Raw genomic sequence first — 19554 nt, 5'->3', positions numbered from 1 at the left:
AGGAAGAAGAAGATTTGGAATGTTAACAGATGTCAAACAAGGGAGAAGCTGTGAACAACTGAAGCAAGATGCTCAGGACAGAGTATCATGGAGGCTGTCCAGTTGATACCTGTCTCAAGACAGATTCACAGAAGAAGAAGCCTGGTGTGAAAATGGGAAACCACGGTAAACCATCTTCAGGGCTACCGACAGTGAGGTTCGAGCCCACTATCACCCGGATGCAAGCTCACAGCTGCGCGACCCTAACCGCACGGCCAACTCGCCCGATATTAGAAATAGTATACCACCGTCTCCCTTACCCTGCCAGCCAACATTCTGTTGGTGATTTTTTTCTCTCCTTCTTTTTCACCAACGGACCTCGAACCGGCTAACCGCGGCGTCAGACCGCCTTAACGATCATGGCCACCAGGCGGGCTTTTCCATCCATAATTTTATCAGATCAGAGTTTTCGCTGTCGTTCTGCTTGGTCTCAGTTCGATTCTTGCTTTCGATTAGGAGCGCACAGCTGTGAGCTTGCATTCGGGAGACAGTGTGTTTGAACCCCACTGCTGGCAGCCCTGATCAAAATCCAGGGAATCGAACCCAGGACCCTCTGAACCGAGGACAAGTACGCCGACCACTCAGCCAAAGAGTCGGATAATAATTACATTTCTTTTTTACAAGTTGCTTTACGTCGCACCGGCACAGATACATCTTACGGCGACGATAGGACAGAAAAGGGCTAGGATCGGGAAGGAAGCGGCCGTAGCTTTAATTAAGGTACAGCTCCAGCATTTGCCTGGTGTGAAAATGAGAAACCACGGAAAAGATCTTCAGAACTGCCGACACTGGGGTTCGAATCCACTATCTCCCGAATAATAATAATAATAATAATAATAATCATCATCATCATCATCTTCATCATCATCATCATCAGCAGCAGCAGCAGCAGCAGCAGCCTGCCTGCCTGCCAGTTTGGACATTCCGACTGCGCTGCTGGCCAGGAACGAAAGAGAAATTCTACTGAACGGGTACTATGACTGACTTCAGTTTTGTCGGGTGGTTCTGACTACGCTGCCAGAAATGGCGTGCCGAGATTTTTGACCGCTCCTCCAAAAACGACTACCGTACCTCAGTCACGATCGAATCTGCAAACTTAGGATCATGAGGCGGACACTTGACCAGTGATCCACCGAGGCAGCTAATTTCACTTTAAGCACATGGGACCACCGAGCGAGTTGGCTAAGCGGTTTTGGTCACGTAGCTGCGAACTTGCATTAGGGAGATAGTGGCTTCGAACCCCGCTGTCGGCAGCCCTGAAGATGATTTTCCGTGGTTTCCCATATTTCACACCAAGCGGCCACGGTCGCTTCCACCCCAGTCTTAGCCGTGTCCTACCCCTCGTTGGTGTAAGACCTATCTGTGTTGGTGCGACGCAATAATAATAATAATACACTGACTGACAGAGCAAATGCAACACCAAGAAGGAGTGGTCAGAACTTTATGCCAATTGCAGGGTAGACTGACGTCACTGAGGTATGCTCATGATGTGAAATGCGCCGCTGTGCTGCGCACGTAGCGAACGATAAATGGGACACGGCGTTGGCGAATGGCCCACTTCGTACCGTGATTTCTCAGCCGACAGTCATTGTAGAACGTGTTGTCGTGTGCCACAGGACACGTGTATAGCTAAGAATGCCAGGCCGCCGTCAACGGAGGCATTTCCAGCAGACAGACGACTTTACGAGGGGTATGGTGATCGGGCTGAGAAGGGCAGGTTGGTCGCTTCGTCAAATCGCAGCCGATACCCATAGGGATGTGTCCACGGTGCAGCGCCTGTGGCGAAGATGATCGGCGCAGGGACATGTGGCACGTGCGAGGGGTCCAGGCGCAGCCCGAGTGACGTCAGCACGCGAGGATCGGCGCATCCGCCGCCAAGCGGTGGCAGCCCCGCACGCCACGTCAACCGCCATTCTTCAGCATGTGCAAGACACCCTGGCTGTTCCAATATCGACCAGAACAATTTCCCGTCGATTGGTTGAAGGAGGCCTGCACTCCCGGCGTCCGCTCAGAAGACTACCATTGACTCCACAGCATAGACGTGCACGCCTGGCATGGTGCCGGGCTAGAGCGACTTGGATGAGGGAATGGCGGAACGTCGTGTTCTCCGATGAGTCACGCTTCTGTTCTGTCAGTGATAGTCACCGCAGACGAGTGTGGCGTCGGCGTGGAGAAAGGTCAAATCCGGCAGTAACTGTGGAGCGCCCTACCGCTAGACAACGCGGCATCATGGTTTGGGACGCTATTGCGTATGATTCCACGTCGCCTCTAGTGCGTATTCAAGGCACATTAAATGCCCACCGCTACGTGCAGCATGTGCTGCGGCCAGTGGCACTCCCGTACCTTCAGGGGCTGCCCAATGCTCTGTTTCAGCAGGATAATGCCCGCCCACACACTGCTCGCATCTCCCAACAGGCTCTACGAGGTGTACAGATGCTTCCGTGGCCAGCGTACTCTCCGGATCTCTCACCAATCGAACACGTGTGGGATCTCATTGGACGCCGTTTGCAAACTCTGCCCCAGCCTCGTACGGACGACCAACTGTGGCAAATGGTTGACAGAGAATGGAGAACCATCCCTCAGGACACCATCCGCACTCTTATTGACTCTGTACCTCGACGTGTTTCTGCGTGCATCGCCGCTCGCGGTGGTCCTACATCCTACTGAGTCGATGCCGTGCGCATTGTGTAACCTGCATATCGGTTTGAAACAAACATCAATTATTCATCCGTGCCGTCTCTGTTTTTTCCCCAACTTTCATCCCTTTCGAACCACTCCTCCTTGGTGTTGCATTGTCACTGTCAGTCAGTGTATATAGAACATGAGTATATGAACTATGGTGTCTGTATGAAGCAACATGATACAACAGTAACTCCAGTATTTCTTTATACATCAACCATAAGTGACAGATTGCTCCAGTTGTACAATAAAATTACTTGCCCAGTTCTGCACTAAGTTAAAAAAAATGCTTGTTTTTAATAAGATTTTAACAACAGTTCGTGACATTTGATTCAGAAGATCGTCCTGTAAAAATAAGGTACAGTATGGTTTGTGACTCTCGCACAAGGGCGTTAAGATTCTGTCGTAGAACGGCTCACGAGCCCGGAGAAACAGACGGTCGCCTTGGCAACGCCAGGAGGAAGCCGATCGAATGATGCGTCTGGCGGTACTTCACCTGCCGCCTCCAACAATCGAAAGTGCTTTAGGCTGATCAGTTAGATAGAACTTTCAATATCTGAACCTGCTAATGTCACGACAGAAGTAGATGACAAGTGTAATCAATTATTATTATTATTATTATTATTATTATTATTATTATTATTATTATTATTATTATTATTATTATTATTATTATTATTATTATTATTCGAAGCCCGCTGTCGGCAGCTTTGAAGATGGTTTTCCGTGATTTCCCATTTTCACACAAGGCAAATGCTGGGGATCTACCTTAATTATGGCCATGGCCGCTTTCTTCCCACTCCTAGCCCTTTCCTATCCCATTGTCGCCATAAGGCCTATCTGTGTCGGTACGAGGTAAAACAATTTGTAAATTTAATGCCCTGGATAAATGGGAGCACTATGATAACAAAGTGGACGAGAAGAAGATGGTTTGGAACAACTGTTATGGACGAAGGCCTATGCATTGATGCTATTGAAGTCGAATCAGACATAAAATCATATAAGGCAGTGATGTCAAGGTCGACAACTGGTGGCGCCTGCCTTCGTAGTAGCCCTAAGCCTGTACACGGAACAGTCCACCAGCTGCACCAATCAGTGACGTGAGTCCAAGAAAAGACTGCGTTACAGGCCCTGTTTGTTTCAGACTTCAAATATTCATATCATGTCACCATGTGACAGTTGATATCGTGATCATAGCCATGGGACATCCTGGTTTTCGTGGAGTCGGTCACTGAGCGTGAATTTTCACTTCAAAAATTCCACATGCATTGGCCGGGTTTCGAACTGTGACGGCCTTGGTGAGAAGCAGTGACCATGCTACTCGGCCATCACGCCCCCACATGTGATAGAACCCTGCTGTTTACAGTAGATGCACACTAGATGAAATTCCGGCATTCTAATCCACTTAGACTACACGCAGTTCTCGGTTTCGGCACTACTTATGGAAAAACAGAGATGTAAATTGATGCATGCTCGGTTTACCCGGAAGGACATGGTTCCGATTATTCGTCAGGAAAAAAAAAAAAAAAAACAGATTTACACCTATGGATAGGCACTTGACTATGGGGTGCGCACCAGAAATGAGTACCGGGTAATAACAACTTCGTGTTATTGCTAGCCTGCTGCAGTCATTGTTAGGCAGGCACGGCAGGCCCTCCGACGAGGGTGGGCGATTGTTGTGATGGTGCATGAGTTGCAGGGATGTTGGGGACAGCTCAAATACCCAGTTCCCGAGCGAAGAATCGAACCCGGGACCCTCTGAACTGAAGGCCACTACGCTGACCATTCAGCCAAGGAGCCGGACGGTACGCGGTTATTTCTTGCGGTCAAAGCGACTATGCAAAGCGCTACTACTCTAGTTACGAATAGTGAAATCATTTTCCTTTACCTTCCACTACCTCGAAAGACCTGCACCAGACCTTTCCGGAGGCCGCGCGTCATATTATTATTATTATTATTATTATTATTAATATTATTACGGACATTTCCGTGGTGCAGAGAAGAAAAGAAGCGTGAGGGGTGAATGGCTGGACAGAGCATAAACCAAAGTTTAAATATTGCTAACAAAATATATGAAATGAAGTGAAATGGCGTGTGGCCTCCGGAGAGGCCTGGTGCAGGCCTTTTGATTTGACGCCCGTAGGCGGCCTGCGCGTTGTGATGAGGATGAAATGATGATGAATACGGCACATACAGTACACTCAGTCTCAGTGCCAGGGGATTTAACCAATTACGGTTAAAATTCTTGACCCTGCCGGGAATCGAACCTGGGACCCCTGTAACTAAAGGCCATCACGCTAACCATTTAGCCATGGAGCCAAGCACAAAATCTATGAAAATGTTTATTTTATTTCCTTTCCTTTCCTATATTTGTATTTTTCAGCAGCAACAACAACAGCAATTAAACAAAGGAATGCTTCACCAAAATAACTTAGAAGCTAGAAAATATACAACAAGGGAGCTCGAATGCTCAGAAAACTTTGAAATAGTGGAGTACGTAAGCTCAGTAAATTCAGAATGGAGGAGCTCATCAGCTCAGAAAATGTTCAACATAGGGAAGGAGAACTCCCATCTCGAAAAAAATAAATACCGACCCGTAAATCTCATAATTGTACACTTTGCAAAGATATCAGCTAGTCTGTACATAATTTGGAAAAGTGGAATCAATACAGATCTGAGAAAGAAGCCGTGGCTTCTGTTACAACTTTACATCGAACCCAGGAGCCCGGTTTACAATCACTTTACACGCGCCCTTTATAGGGCCAGTAGATTACCTTCATGTTAAACGTCTCACACTCAGACGCTTGAAACAAGAAAAGCATTTTGCTTTTAAAATTTAATTAATTATCTTCGCTACCCTTGTCTTATGAGGAAGTATCACTCGAAAAAAAGGATCGAAATTTTCCGAAATAAACAGACGCCGAAGCCAGAACAGAACATGGCCAGAACAGGGAAAAGAAAGATAAAATAATTGTTAACGGTTAATTAGAAAGGCCGGGAACAATATCAGAATGGAGGCTGAATGAAACACATAAGCACTCCAAAAAATGCAAATTAACCAAAACATCTAACTGGGCATAAGGCCCGATGGCTCAGAATCTAAGCCATACTACAAGGTGACTAAGGGAAGAAATTATTAAAATCCGAAAACAGGAGTTTGAATTTAGAAAGACTGAAACTTGGTCACCCAAAAAATGAAGACACTCGTGCGTTCTTACATTTTACCAAATCCCCATTAGGGGAGTAATTTTAAAGTCCGGTGACTGCCTCTACATCAAATTAGAAACAGAAAGCCCTTCATAAAAATTAAAGAACCTAACAGATACCTACTAAGGGGGAGCGCAGGGATCTTCCCTATCTTCACACGCAGCAAGGTTTACATAGTTAAAATTCTGCCACATCTTTGTTTATTGCCGCCTTTTCATGCCAGCTCTCGGCCCAGCAATCTCCCGAATGAGATGTTCTCGGTCCTAAATCACATACACAGCAGCAAGACGACTTTGCTAAAAAAATTCAAAGCTTTTATAGGGAGCTGGCAGATATTTCTACATCAATTCTGTAATATCATCTTTGATTGGATGGAAAGATTTTGATATCGAAGATTTTATTGGTGGATGAATTTCATTACAGTGATGATAACTCAAAAATACTAAATAAACAATTGAAGTTTGATTAGGTCACCCAGCTTCCAAATACGAACATTCTCGAGGTAGTTAGAGTTTCTCAGCACACGGTAGCACTAGAAAATAGATGCTAGGAACATCTGGTCCCAAAATGTAAAACTTCTACAATGTGAGATAGTTCAGTCAGTTCTGAATAGATAACAGCACAGGCGGAGATACAGCGGCGAGTTAAACAGGCGGGGAGGTTATTATTATTATTATTATTATTATTATTATTATTATTATTATTATTATTATTATTATTATTATTATTATTTTAAACATTGCCTGTGCTGTAACACCTAGTTTTAGTGAGGTTTCTGTAACAGCTTTTAGTTCTGGAATGTGTAGTAGTAATAATAATAATAATAATAATAATAATAATATAACGAACGAGTTGGCTGCACGGTTTAGGTCACGTAGCTGTTAGCTTTCATTCGGGAGATAGTGGGTTTGAACCCCACTGTCGGCAGTCCTAAAGATGGTTTTCCGTGAATTTCCATTTTCACTCCTGGAAAACTCTGGTTCTGAATGTAGCTCAGTTAAAGCTACGGGCGCTTCCTTCCTAGTCTTATACCTGTCCTATCCCATCCTCGCCACAAGACCTGTTTTTATCGATGCGGCGTTAAACAAGTACATACAATAATAATGTTATTGGTTTTACGTCCCTGTAGCTATTTTTATTGTGTTCGGGGGCGCTGAGGTGCAGGAGTTCCTACTTGATCTTGCGCTGTACCGTCTGAGCTAATCAGCCCGGCGTTTAATTCTTGATATAGTGAGCACAGTCACGATATTTCCAGCTCTGTGTGGAATCCGAACCATAAGTACGTGATTTTCATTTTTGAAAATATCCATGTCGGGAATCGAACTGCAGGTGCGTTGTTGAGAAGCAAGTAATGTCACTCAACTATCACGCTCCCACTTCCCCCCCCCCCCTCCCCTTCCCCCATTGTCTGATGTACGAAACTGGTTATGGACCCCTCTTGGCGCGGATATAAGTATTTCCACATAGGTTCGAATCTCGGCCAGTGAATGTGTTTCGTATTCCCTGCAACATTGGAGGCCTCATGACCGTGATCCCGATAACATTAGGCCTGCAAAAGAGTGGGCTCACTGGTTTTGCTTTTCTTAACTTCTCTTTTTGTCCTCTTGTAGCTTAATTTCAACAAAATTTATACTAAACTGTAACGGAAGAAAACCACCTCCCCGAGCGATGGCTGCGCGGTTTGGGTCACGTAGCTGTCATCTTGCATTCGGGAGATAGTGGATTCAAACCCCACTGTCGGCAGCCTTGAAGATGGTTTTCCATTGTTTCCCATTTTCACACCAGCAAATGATGGGGCTGCACCTTAATTAAGGCCAAGGCCGCTTTCTTTCCTACCATATCGTCGCCATGCGACGTAAAGCAAATTAAAAGAGAATAAAATAAGCTGCTCAAGCTGCGCTGAAACGGAAGGCGAATGATAACAAACATGTTATGAACAAAGTAGAATACTGAAGGCCTCCTTCAACATATTAGACTGCGAGCTGACGTTTTCAGACTTTTTTTTTCAAGTTTGTTATTTTTTATAGTAGTTTTGCGTCGCATTAACACATCGAAGGTTTTCGGCGACAACAAAATGGGGAAGGGCTACGATTCAGAAGGTAACGGACGTGACAAAACCCCAGCATTTGCCTGGTGTGAAAATGAGGAAACCATGGAAAACTATCTTCAGAGCCGCCGACGGTGGGATTCGAACCATATCCTGAATGCAAGCTCATAGCTACGCGACCCTAACAGCACGGCCAACTCGCTCCTCGGTTTTGTAAAGTTTGTATTGGATCCAGTTTCCATAAACAAGCTTGGTATCCCGGGTTTGATTATTGAACTCACCTCGGTTATTTTTCCTTTGCAAAGGGTTCTTGAGTGGGGTTCATGTAGGTCTGCTTCACATTCAGCCACTGTTAAACGACACAACACCGGGCGAGTTGGCCGTGCGCGTAGAGGCGCGCGGCTGTGAGCTTGCATCCGGGAGATAGTAGGTTCGAATCCCACTATCGGCAGCCCTGAAGATGGTTTTCCGTGGTTTCCCATTTTCACACCAGGCAAATGCTGGGGCTGTACCTTAATTAAGGCCACGGCCGCTTCCTTCCAACTCCTAGGCCTTTCCTATCCCATCGTCGCCATAAGACCTATCTGTGTCGGTGCGACGTAAAGCCCCTAGCAAAAAAAAAAAAAAAACCAAAAAAAAAAACCGACACAACGGGGACTGCTGCTGCCAAATATTACCATTCCTCTCCTGAAGGGGAAGGCGGGCCTTTCCTGGCCAGGAGATTTGTATCGGAGAAGGTGAGAGGGTTTGCGGGCATGGCCGATACTAGGAACTGTCCCTGCATTCGCCTTAGTGTGACTGGAAGATTTCAGAAAATATTCCAAATCACTTCCAATGTTAAAGCGTGGGGAAGTACAATTAGAATTCAAAAGACGCGCGTCCGACGCGTATCCTACCAGTTTTGAGCGACGAAAAAATAATTGAAAACCTCCCCGGAATAAGGATGCAAACACCAATTTTTTTTAAAAAAGAGAGATTTCAGTGAAAATGGGGGTGTATCATCACACCTCTATGCTGTGGTGTCATCTTATGTCTTACATTTGAACTTGAAGCTGGTTTACAGAACTTTGTATTTGTGGTGTAGGGATGGAACATCAGTCAAAATGATGGACAGTGCTTGTGTTGGTTCATCATCAGATGTAAAAGATCATTTAAATAAAGACCATAGCTGAAATCACATCTATATTTTGTAGTATTTTCTTGAATGTTTTCTTATTCCTATTATTTTTATTATTACACTAATATTATTTACAACAACGCCATCTGCATCACGTGATAATTCTTCACTTGGCATCATAGTACATTCAGAACTGACCATCTTATTTCACCGCTAGAGGGGCCGGGCTGAATAGCTCAGCCGGTAGAGCGTTGGCCTTCTGATCCTGGCTGAGTCCGGTGGTATTTGAAGGTGCTCAAATACGCCAGCCTCGTGTCTGCAGATTTGTTGGCATATTAAAGAACTCCTGCTGGACAAAATTCCGGCACCTCGGCGTCTTCGAGAACCGTGAAAGTAGTTAGTGGGATTTAAAATCAATAACATTGAAAGCTAGATGAAGACTGAAGACGGGGTAGATTCACGTCGCTTCACAGTTGCTGAGTGTCTTGTAAGTAAGTATTCTTCCCATATACTTCTTAAAATGGCGAAGTCCACGTCGAGTCACTGAAAGTAAAGTAGGCCTAAGTCTCGTTAGTTCGATTACGTAGCAGTCTGAACCGAGAAGTAGTGTTAGCATCGACTGCGCTGAAAACGCAAGAAAGTGCGGCCAGTATCCGGTATTCCGGAGATAGTGGGTTTGAATCCCACTGTCTGCAGCCCCGTGGTTTCCCATTTTCACACCAGGCAAATGCTAGGGCCGTACCTTAATTAAGGCCACGGCCGCTTCTTTCCCACTCCAATCCCTTTCCTGTCCCATCGTCGCCATAATACTTATCTGTGTCGGTACGACGTAAAGCAACTTGTAAAAAAAAAAAAAAAAAAAAAAAAAAAAACCGCAAGAATGGCAGTTGTCTGTCAGAAAGGAAGGAACTAAGTGTCTGACTGTGTGTGTATTATGTTAATCATCATGCTGCCTCATGTCTCTGAATGAAGGAACAGCTAAAGAAAAAATCTGATAAAAATATTATCAGAGTAGTTCATTCTCAACAAATCAACAAGTGTTTGCCAAACCTTATCTACCACCGTATGTTTGTTTGAATGGGAAGATAAATCCATATTTTACGATACTCACGCATACTCAGGATGTTTCAGAAGGAGTTAACAACCACTTCTGTAATTCATTTTTGTCCATTTGTAGAAGATTCAGACCAAATCTAGTAGTGATGGCATGAAAGATGGAAGGCGTACTGTAAACAAGGCTCCCAACTTGTCGCGGTATTTAGTAGAGAGGAGCACATACTTCCATAACTGTTCATTTTAGAAAGAAAAAGAAAAAAGGCAGGCCTCTGAAGCTCCTAACTGACGTCACTACAGTTTTGGAAGTGATAATTTTCAGAACGTACTCGCTACACTTCTTTTCAGGCTGCAGTTAATATGTAAAACCTAGTCTTGGCGACTCAGAAAATCCTCGATTGTTCCTAAGTCGACTGCTGTCTACTCAGAGGCGGTGGTCAGAGCTGCAACATCACCTTTTACGGCATGGTTCATTGCCTCTCATGAAACTATACGAATGGTTTAAAAAAATGTATGTTCCGTAGCCTTTTTAACGTTCCTTCAATTGCTGTAAGTTTTAAGGGACGCCCGAAGTGCCGAAATTTCACCCACAAAAGGGCCAGGAATCCTGCTAACAATCTTAAATGTCAACTGGCTGCGCCGAGATTCGATCTCACTCTCTTGAGTACAGAAAGTGACTGCCTAACTAACTTTGCTTCTCAGCCACTTTCAAGTCTCAGATCAGAACTAAAATCCTTATAATACCAGAGATTTTTTTTTTTTTTACGTCGCACCGACACAGATAGGTCTTATGGCGACGATGGGGTAGAAGAGGCCTAGGAGTTGGAAAGAAGCGGCCGTGGCTTTAATTAAGGTACAGTCCCAGCATTTTCCTGGTGTGAAAATAGGAAACCACGGAAAACCATCTTAAGGGCTGGCGACAGTGGGATTCGAACCAACTATCTCCCGGATGCAAGCTCACATCCTCGCACCCCTAACCGCACGACCAACTCGCCCGGTACCTGAGAATTGTCTTGGGATAAGAAAATACGAGACAAATATGCTACCTCAATACTATGGAACCGACATTGATTACTATTAATTAATTAATTAATTAATTAATTAATTAACACCAATATTACTTCTTATAATACACTTAAAAACGTTTTTTCTAATGACAGCTGACGCATTGCTTCTAAGGTGACATCATCCCATGAGGAACGAAGGCTGTTTATACTCACAGCTGCGCATCGCAAACCAAACCTTTTGAAGCATCTTTATTTAATAATAATAATAATAATAATAATAATAATAATAATAATAATAATAATGATAATAATAATAATAATAATAATAATAATATCATCAACTGCTAAAAGTGTAGCCATTAATTTCATCAGAGAAGTGAAGGTTTCTCTCTCGCCGCTGGGTTCCGTGGTTCAAATCCCGGTCACTCCATGTGAGATTTGTGCTGTAAAAAGCGGAGGCAGGACAGGTTTTTCTCTGGGAACTCCGGCTTTCCCTGTCACCTTACATTCCAGCAACACTCTCCAATATCATTTCGTTTCATCTGTCAGTCATTAATCTTTCCCCCGAAGGAGTGCGACAGGCTTCGGCAGCCGGCACAGTTTCTATCCTCGCCGCTAGATGGAGGCTTCATTCATTCCATTCCTGACCCGGTCGAATGACTGGAAACAAGTTGTGGATATTCATTAATAGGCCTATATAGTTGTTATCTATTATTAAATTATGAGGTAACAAAACTAAAATGTACAAGCGAAATATAAATCAAAGCCAATTCCTGTACAGATCATGCAGGCCTTTGGAGAATCAGTCAGTCAAGCAATCAATCAGTCATAAAGGATCGGCATTTAGGGCTGGCAGATTCCCTAGCAATTGTTTACTTAGTTTTTTCTTAAAAGTTTTCTAAGAATTTGGAAATTTATCGAACATTTCCCTTGATAATGTTTTCCGATCCCTTACTCCTCGTCCTATAAATTAATATTTGCCCCAATTTGCTCTCTTGAATTCCAACTTTATCTTCATATTATAAGCTTTCCTACTATCAAAAGCTCCGTTCAAAATTATTCGTCTCCTGAAAAAAAAATGGCGAATGGCTTTTAGTGGCGGGAGTGTTCGAGGACGCCTTCGGCTCGCCAGGTGCAGGTCTTTCGATGTGACGTCTGTAGGCGACCTGCGCGTCGTGAAGAGGATGAAATGATGATGAAGGCGACACATACACCCAGCTACCGTGCCAGCGAAATTAACCAATGATAGTTAAAATTCCCGACCCTGCCGGGAATCGAACCCGGGACCTCTGTGACTAAAGGTCAGCACGCTAGCCATGGAGTCTACTAACGTCATTCCACACCATCTCTCCGCTCACATCTTGAAACATATCACATAGTGGAGCATCTCGTCTCCTTACTTCCAAGTTTTCCCAGCACATAGTTTGCAACATTTTCGTAACATTACTCCTTTGTCGGAAATCATCCAGAACAAACCGTGCTGCTTTCCCTTTGGATCTTTTCCAGTACCACGTTAATATGATTACCCCAATGAAGATCTTTCTTTATTAACACCAAGCTCATCTTTTATCGTATCAGCTTCGCAACACGTAGGCTATAATGTATAGCTAAGCACACGCGATGCAACGATATACCTGAGCTAATAACTGAGGGCACTGGTTTCTCACCAAGGCGGCCTCGGTTCGAATACTGGTCAAAGTTTGTGGGAATTTGGAAATTAAAAATCACGTCCCTGTTGTATTCCACACTAAACTAAACGCTTCCTTTCTTTTAGTTACTTCTTCTTCTTCTTCTTCTTAATCTGTTTACCCTCCAGGGTTGGCTTTTCCCTCGGACTCAGCGAGGGATCCCACTTCTACCGCCTCAAGGGCAGTGTCCTGGAGCGTGAGACATTGGGTCGGGGGATACAACTGGGGAGAATGACCAGTACCTCGCCCAGGTGGCCTCACCTGCTATGCTGAACAGGGGCCTTACGGGGGGATGGGAAGATTGGAGGGGATAGACAAGGAAGAGGGAAGGAAGCGGTCGTGGCCTTAAGTTAAGTACCATCGCGGCATTTGCCTGGAGGAGAAGTGGGAAACCACTGAAAAACACTTCCAGGATGGCTGAGGTGTGAATCGAACCCACCTCTACTCATTTGACCTCCGGAGGCTGAGTGGACCCCGTTCCAGCCCTCGTACCACTTTTCAAATTTCGTGGCAGAGCCGGGAATCGAACTCGGGCCTCCGGGGGTGGCAGCTAGTCACACTAACCACTACACCGCAGAGGTGGACAACGATATACCTGAGCTAATTACTGAGGGCACTGGTTTCACACCAAGGTGGCTTCGGTTCGAATACTGGTCAAAGTTTGTGGGAATTTTGAAATTGAAAAACACGTTCCTGTTTTATTCCACACTGAACTAAAAGCCTCCTTTCTTTTAGTTGCTGAGAAAATAAAACTGTAACTTGACATCTTAGTCTATTAATTAAAGATAAAATAAGATACCGGTAAGGGACATGAGACTCGTGTTAGCTCAAACCTATAATTTGATGTTTATGAAGTATCCAAATAATCTTACTTGATTCATGTCGGGTATTGTGTCAGGGAAAATAACATTTAAATATAAATACAGTAATAACCTCTATGCTCAAATTGAATGAGGAAAATTAATTTTTGTATCATCATTTGTATATGCTTTTGGCTATTGGCGAATTTGTTTTAATCTGTTTCAAGGTAACTTTTAGGAAAACTTCGGATTTATTTTAGTTGATTTCTAGTTTGGGAATTTTTGATTTTGCTGTCGTACAGTTGAATCGAGTTTAGGAACCCGTAAGTTTACAAGCCCGTGATTTTTCGAATGCTGGCAATGCTAATGCAGTGAGTTCGCCTCTGAGATCAACGATATTCTGTAAGAAGCTCTCGGACGAAACATAGGCCTAATTTAAATCGGTCTATTTTCAAACCGACTTTGCTGTACGGGACTGAAAGTTGGGTAAACTGGATATCTTTATACTTTTTTTCCTAGTTGCTTTACGTCGCACCGACACAGATAGGTCTATGGCGACGATGGGATAGGAAAGGGCTAGGAGTGAGAAGGAAGCGGCCGTGGCCTTAATTAAGGTTCAGCGCCAGCATTTGCTTGGTGTGAAAATGGGAAACCACGGAAAACCATCTTCAGGGTTGCCGGCAGTGGGGCTCGAAACCACTATCTCCTGGATGCAAGCTCACAGCTGCGCGCCCCTAACCGCACGGCCAACTCGCCCGGTATCTTTATACTAAGTTGGAAGTAACAGACATGAAATTACCGAGAATAATTTCTGACACAGAGAGGTCGGAACAGTTGCAGGAGGATACTCGGAACGAGGAAATAAATGTTAAATTAAGAAAACTCGATGGATGAGGTTGTGCGCATGAACTGACTTCGATGGTGATGTCATGAGGGGTGATAGATTACTTAGGAGAATTATAGACTCGAAAGTGGAGGGTAGGAGAAACAGAGGGAGACCAAGGCGACGATGGTTATAGTCAGATTTCAGTTGCTTCAAGATAAGAAGTGTTGAACTTAACGAGGCCACAGATCCTTGCAGACTGAACGCTGAAAGGCATAAGGGTCTCTAATGAAGATCGGCTTTGCTAGTTTCTAGTGCATGCAAGCACAAGCTTGGAATTTAACGTGGCTATTGATTTTAAATCATAAAGCCACGGAACCTTAGTTTTACGTGAAATCCGAAGCACGGGAACGTGGTTCTACCGTGGCTCGAACTACGATCTCCTTGGTGAGAAGCCAGCGACATGGTAATTGCTAAATTTTAATGCCTGTTTTCAACATAGATTGACGTTTTTGATGATTATGACGATGATGCTTGTTGTTTAAAGGGGCCTAACATTTAGGTCATCGGCCCCTAATGGTACAAAATGAGACGAAATGTAATGACAATTTAAAAATCCAAAACCCATCCACTGACCAGAATTCAGAATGTGATGATGAAGAATGAATGGTTGAATATTAGTTTAAAATAATCAAAGGGTCCAGCTCACAATATTGAAAGTTTAAAATAATTCCAAAATTTATCCTCAGACCAGATTTTTTTTTAAAGAGACGATGAACGAAGATTATGATCTTAATTAGTGGATTCGACCCGCAATGGCCCACTCCCAGAAACCATCTTAAAACAATAGCGTATACTGGCCAAGGGGCTGCTTCTAAAACACAATCCTGAATCGATGATGCTTGTTGTCTAAAGGGCAGAATCCGGGTCAGCGGCTCCTCATAATGGTACTTTTCGCTAGGAAAGTAAGAACCATGGTATTTCTCTTGTAGCGGTGCTAATCATAAGTTACGTAAACTACGGCGCCACTCATAGGCAACGCAAACCCATGGCGTTCCTCATATATTGTAGGTGTACTAATTACAGGGACGCATACTGTCTCGTGGTGTTCCTCACATAGTGGGTTAACCACAGGCAACGCCCAGACCCGCGGTGTTTCTCACAATGGTACTAATCAGAGGCAACGTAATCCAGTGGTGTTCCGCATATAGAGGTACTAATCACGCTTACTGTAAAATCCATACTGATTCACCTTCTGTTGCTACTAATCACAAACCTACCGTGTACCTAATATAGTGGTACTACTCGCAGTGACCCATGGTTTTCCTCGCATGATAGTACTAATTACAAGTAGTCTCGTGGTTCTAATTCAGTCATCCCTTGGTCGCTCCTTTTAGTTGCCTCTTACGACAGGCAGGGATACCGTGGGTGTATTCTTCGTCTGCGTCCCCCACCCACAAGGGGTGATTAGGGTGTTTGGCTTCTTGAGCGAAACAGTGGTGGTGGACTTATTTCGTGTTATTGACATGTGTGGTGGTTGACTTATTTCGTGTTATTGACATGTTTTCTTCGCTACTCATCTCGAAGATAGACGTGTGTACTCCTTATTGGCCTTTTCAGGGGCGGGATATGTATTTATCAAGCATTGTCACATTCTAACTCTCTTTGAAGTTATTGCCTGAGCGAGGAACATCGCGTATCATAAATGTATAGTATATCGATCTTGTGGTTGAATACCATGGGACACCCCACCATTGTTGTTAACATTTTGAGTTACGGGGATGGTGAGAGTTGAGAGCAGTCAACCAAACAGCCAGACGAGGAGAGCGGGGAGCGGAAGTAGCCGAACTAGCCCGAGTTCACGGCCGAGCAAGGCCAGGCTCAGAGCATCCCGTCCCGGCTGCTGCCAGTCAATGTGAACGCAGGAAGATGTGATGTCTGTGTGGTGGTGTGGTGTGCTGTGTTGTTGACACTGGAGTTTTCGCCGGGACCATGTTCCAGTGCATCATCCAACAGAGGAATGGCTGGATCCGTAACAGTCCGGAGCTGAAGGATGTATTTCCAGGTACGAGACGACCACACCCAGCATCCCTAGCTGGAGCAGAAAATAATCTCTGCAAATCAATACGCACTCACCAGTAGGGGGTTGCTTGTCTGGCTGCTTCGTGTACGTCGCCGCATGTTCTCAATGGGTAGGGCTGGTGCGCTAGGTATTATGTTTTACGGCCAACGAGGGCAACGATTCCATTACAGCATTTTTAATAAATATACGCGAAATGATTGCATACGTCTTTGTGTCACTTTTTACCGCCTCATTCTGTGTTGTTAACACAAGGTATTGAGGGAAGTATGTTACTTCAAGTTAAACGACAGTACATTGCTGTCAGTTTAGTACCTTAAAACATTATTAAATTCTTCCTACAAAATGGCGGGCATATTCAGTTTGAACAATGTAGGCTACGTTCCATTATAGAGAGAAGCAAGCCATTGTTTCCATGTTCCTAAACCACGCTTGACAGTCATTCTTTCCCGACCCTGAATTGGGACTAAGCATTACTCCCACGAATACTTGAGATAAGCCCATTAGTTCACACGTGGTATTCTCTTTCCTTATTTCGTCTATTATCTCCATTCCGAAACTGACTATGGTAGGTACAAATATAGCGTTTAAAACACATTCAACTTTCTAATGGATCCTGTGTCAGTATATGGGCTTTGAAACATGTGAGTGAATGACCTGCCGGTTGTTTCGAGTTCAATCTGTCAAAAGCAAGTATTACATACCCACCATTCTTAAAGTTACTCAATTTTATTTTGTGTGAACATTCTTGTTTCATTCTGCGCTTTAGCTGCCCATTTATTAAAATGTTACGCTGTTTTTACTACAGAATTTCTTCTGTTGCGTAACGGGTTTTGGTATTTTGCTAGGTTGACTCTAGCTAAATACTTTATGCGCACAACGGCATGTTTCTTGTACATTTCTGTTACATCTTGGTTGTGCAATTTGTAGTACTTTAGCGAATTAAATTGTTTCTTGTCAAATGTGTTTGAAAGTAACCAGGATCGTCTGACGAGGTGTGATGTAATTTCCATGTGATTACACGCACCATAGGAGCACCTCCTATCTATTTTTTACGTGCTGTTCTATCATGGCACCTCCGACAATTCTTACTAGTTACGGTACTTGTGTGAGAATTAAACTCATATTTTTTTCTGGAATAACGGGTCCACGCACTTCATGGTCATTTCAAAGCATTGCCTACTGTAGGTCCATCTGCAGAAAGTGGAGATTTCAGTGGTCATTCATGAAGCAAGAATACCGGTACCATTTTTTTAATTGTAAAGCGTTGCGTAACGTACCGTAGTGGTTTACGGTAGAGTACAATTCTCCACTGAATTACTATGAATTTGCATTGCTCCACAATAAAGTATTTCACGTTGAAAGTACTGTTAAGTCTAATTTATCGGTATTTCTAGTCATTGACTTATATCTGCTACCTGGACGTAAGTTCTACCATTCTGAACACAGCCCGCTTAAAACTAAATACTGTATCGGGTATTTCCGGAGTTCATTGGAATATCCCGTGAGAATGCTACAGCTCAATTTCACCGTTGAATTACTTAATAGCCTGCTCTGGTTCACTCTCAGTGGCTACAAATAAGTGTAATTACATTGGTTCTTAGTAAGTTGAAGGCGATATGTTAAATATCACCGGTCTTTGAGACGAGTACACTGAAGTACAGTAGTGCCTAATAACCATTCTGTATATATCCTACGTACTGCATAATAGTACCGAACAACAAGAAGTAGGATTTCCTTTCGGCCGCGTTGCAGTATTGCATTTGTTAACTTTGAATTCTCTGGACAGTACATGTGGAGTATGACCATAAGTCCATCGTTACCTTGGACAGTTGCTGTCAAGTAAATTAGCTAGTAACTAAACCTGTTTCCTTTTTATATTTCTATTTGCTTTACGTCGCACGGTAAACGACTTCAAAGAACTTGTAGATTTATCGAATATTTATTTGCTTTGATAAGGTATTCCATTCTTATGCCTGTTCCCATAAATGGAATATAAATGAACTGTTGGCAACGATGGTCAAGGCGGATATTCGAAATACCTGTCTCCCGATTTTGTAACTGTAGTAAATCAACACACTGACCTGGACTGGTGATAATAATACGGGACCACAGCATTTATATCGCGGAACGCAAGTTGTATAGAAACACGTCAGAGATAAGAACTCTTGATATATTATCTCAGTAGCAAATAATACTCGACGCTATGTTATTCACCTGTCACCAGTTAAAAGTTCGCTAGAATCACCTCTCATGCAGTCATACTTATTTACCACGTCTTCTTACGAAATATTCTACTAAAGACTTTTAAGTAATGTTCTGATTTTCTCTGTGTGTGTGTGTGTGTGTTTAATAGCAAAAGTACGTTGATTACTTACCCTTTACTTTTTGTGTTAGTGTATCGTCTCTTTGTTGTAAAGTGAACTTGACCCTTCAAGTGACATATATTTCAATCCGATTACCAAAAAGTCTCACATTAGTGTCAGAAATTGTTACTTCCGCCCTTGACAAAAATATTGCGAGGTTGATAATTTATCAAGCATTATTATTTTCATTCATTCATATCATTTTTGCCCTTATGGACAGTGTTTGAACTCTAATATTTCATGATGACACAATTTTCACTTCTTTCCCTTCTTCCTCTTCTCTTCCCAAAATCTCTTCATCCTCTGGCTGTGCTCCTATTTCCTTTGTTCTGTCCACAATGTTCCTGTCTTCTTCTTCTCATTTACTATAAATTTTGAATTCCTAATTTTGTTTCTTAATTCTTTTCTGTCTTCTATCATTTGCCTGTTGATCCCCACCTGTCTTAAGTCTTCCTCTATTTCATGATACAAATTTGTTTTCTTGCTTGAACTGTTTGCTGTATCAAAGATTTTCTTTGTAAGTCTGTTGTTCATTCTCTGTATGTGCCCATAGAAAGTTAGTCTGCGTTTCCTGATCATGTCTGTGAGTCTGTCAGAGTGCTGGTACAGCTCTTCGGTAGGTCGTTTCATCCATATGCCATCTGTGTA

At 43.4% G+C, this 19554-nt stretch overlaps 1 protein-coding gene across 2 annotated transcripts in view; it reads left to right on the top strand.

The window, feature by feature from the left end:
- Nucleotides 1-19554, top strand: part of LOC136871860 (SLIT-ROBO Rho GTPase-activating protein 1) — a 597464-nt gene that overhangs the window by 242026 nt on the left and 335884 nt on the right. Inside the window, exon 1 of one of the 2 annotated variants that reach the window (XM_067145502.2) lies at nt 16389-16525. The exons of the other annotated variant lie outside the window; for it this stretch is intronic. Within the exon in view, the coding sequence (XP_067001603.2) occupies nt 16453-16525 (73 nt within the window). The 5' untranslated portion in view covers nt 16389-16452. Of the gene's footprint in view, nt 1-16388; nt 16526-19554 lie in introns of those variants that run through there. 2 annotated transcript variants of the gene reach the window in all.

This window comes from Anabrus simplex, chromosome 4, assembly GCF_040414725.1.
Source record: "Anabrus simplex isolate iqAnaSimp1 chromosome 4, ASM4041472v1, whole genome shotgun sequence".
Lineage (NCBI taxonomy): Eukaryota > Metazoa > Arthropoda > Insecta > Orthoptera > Tettigoniidae > Anabrus > Anabrus simplex.
Note: the sequence above shows the minus strand (reverse complement) of the source record. Positions and strands in the feature narration are given on the sequence as shown.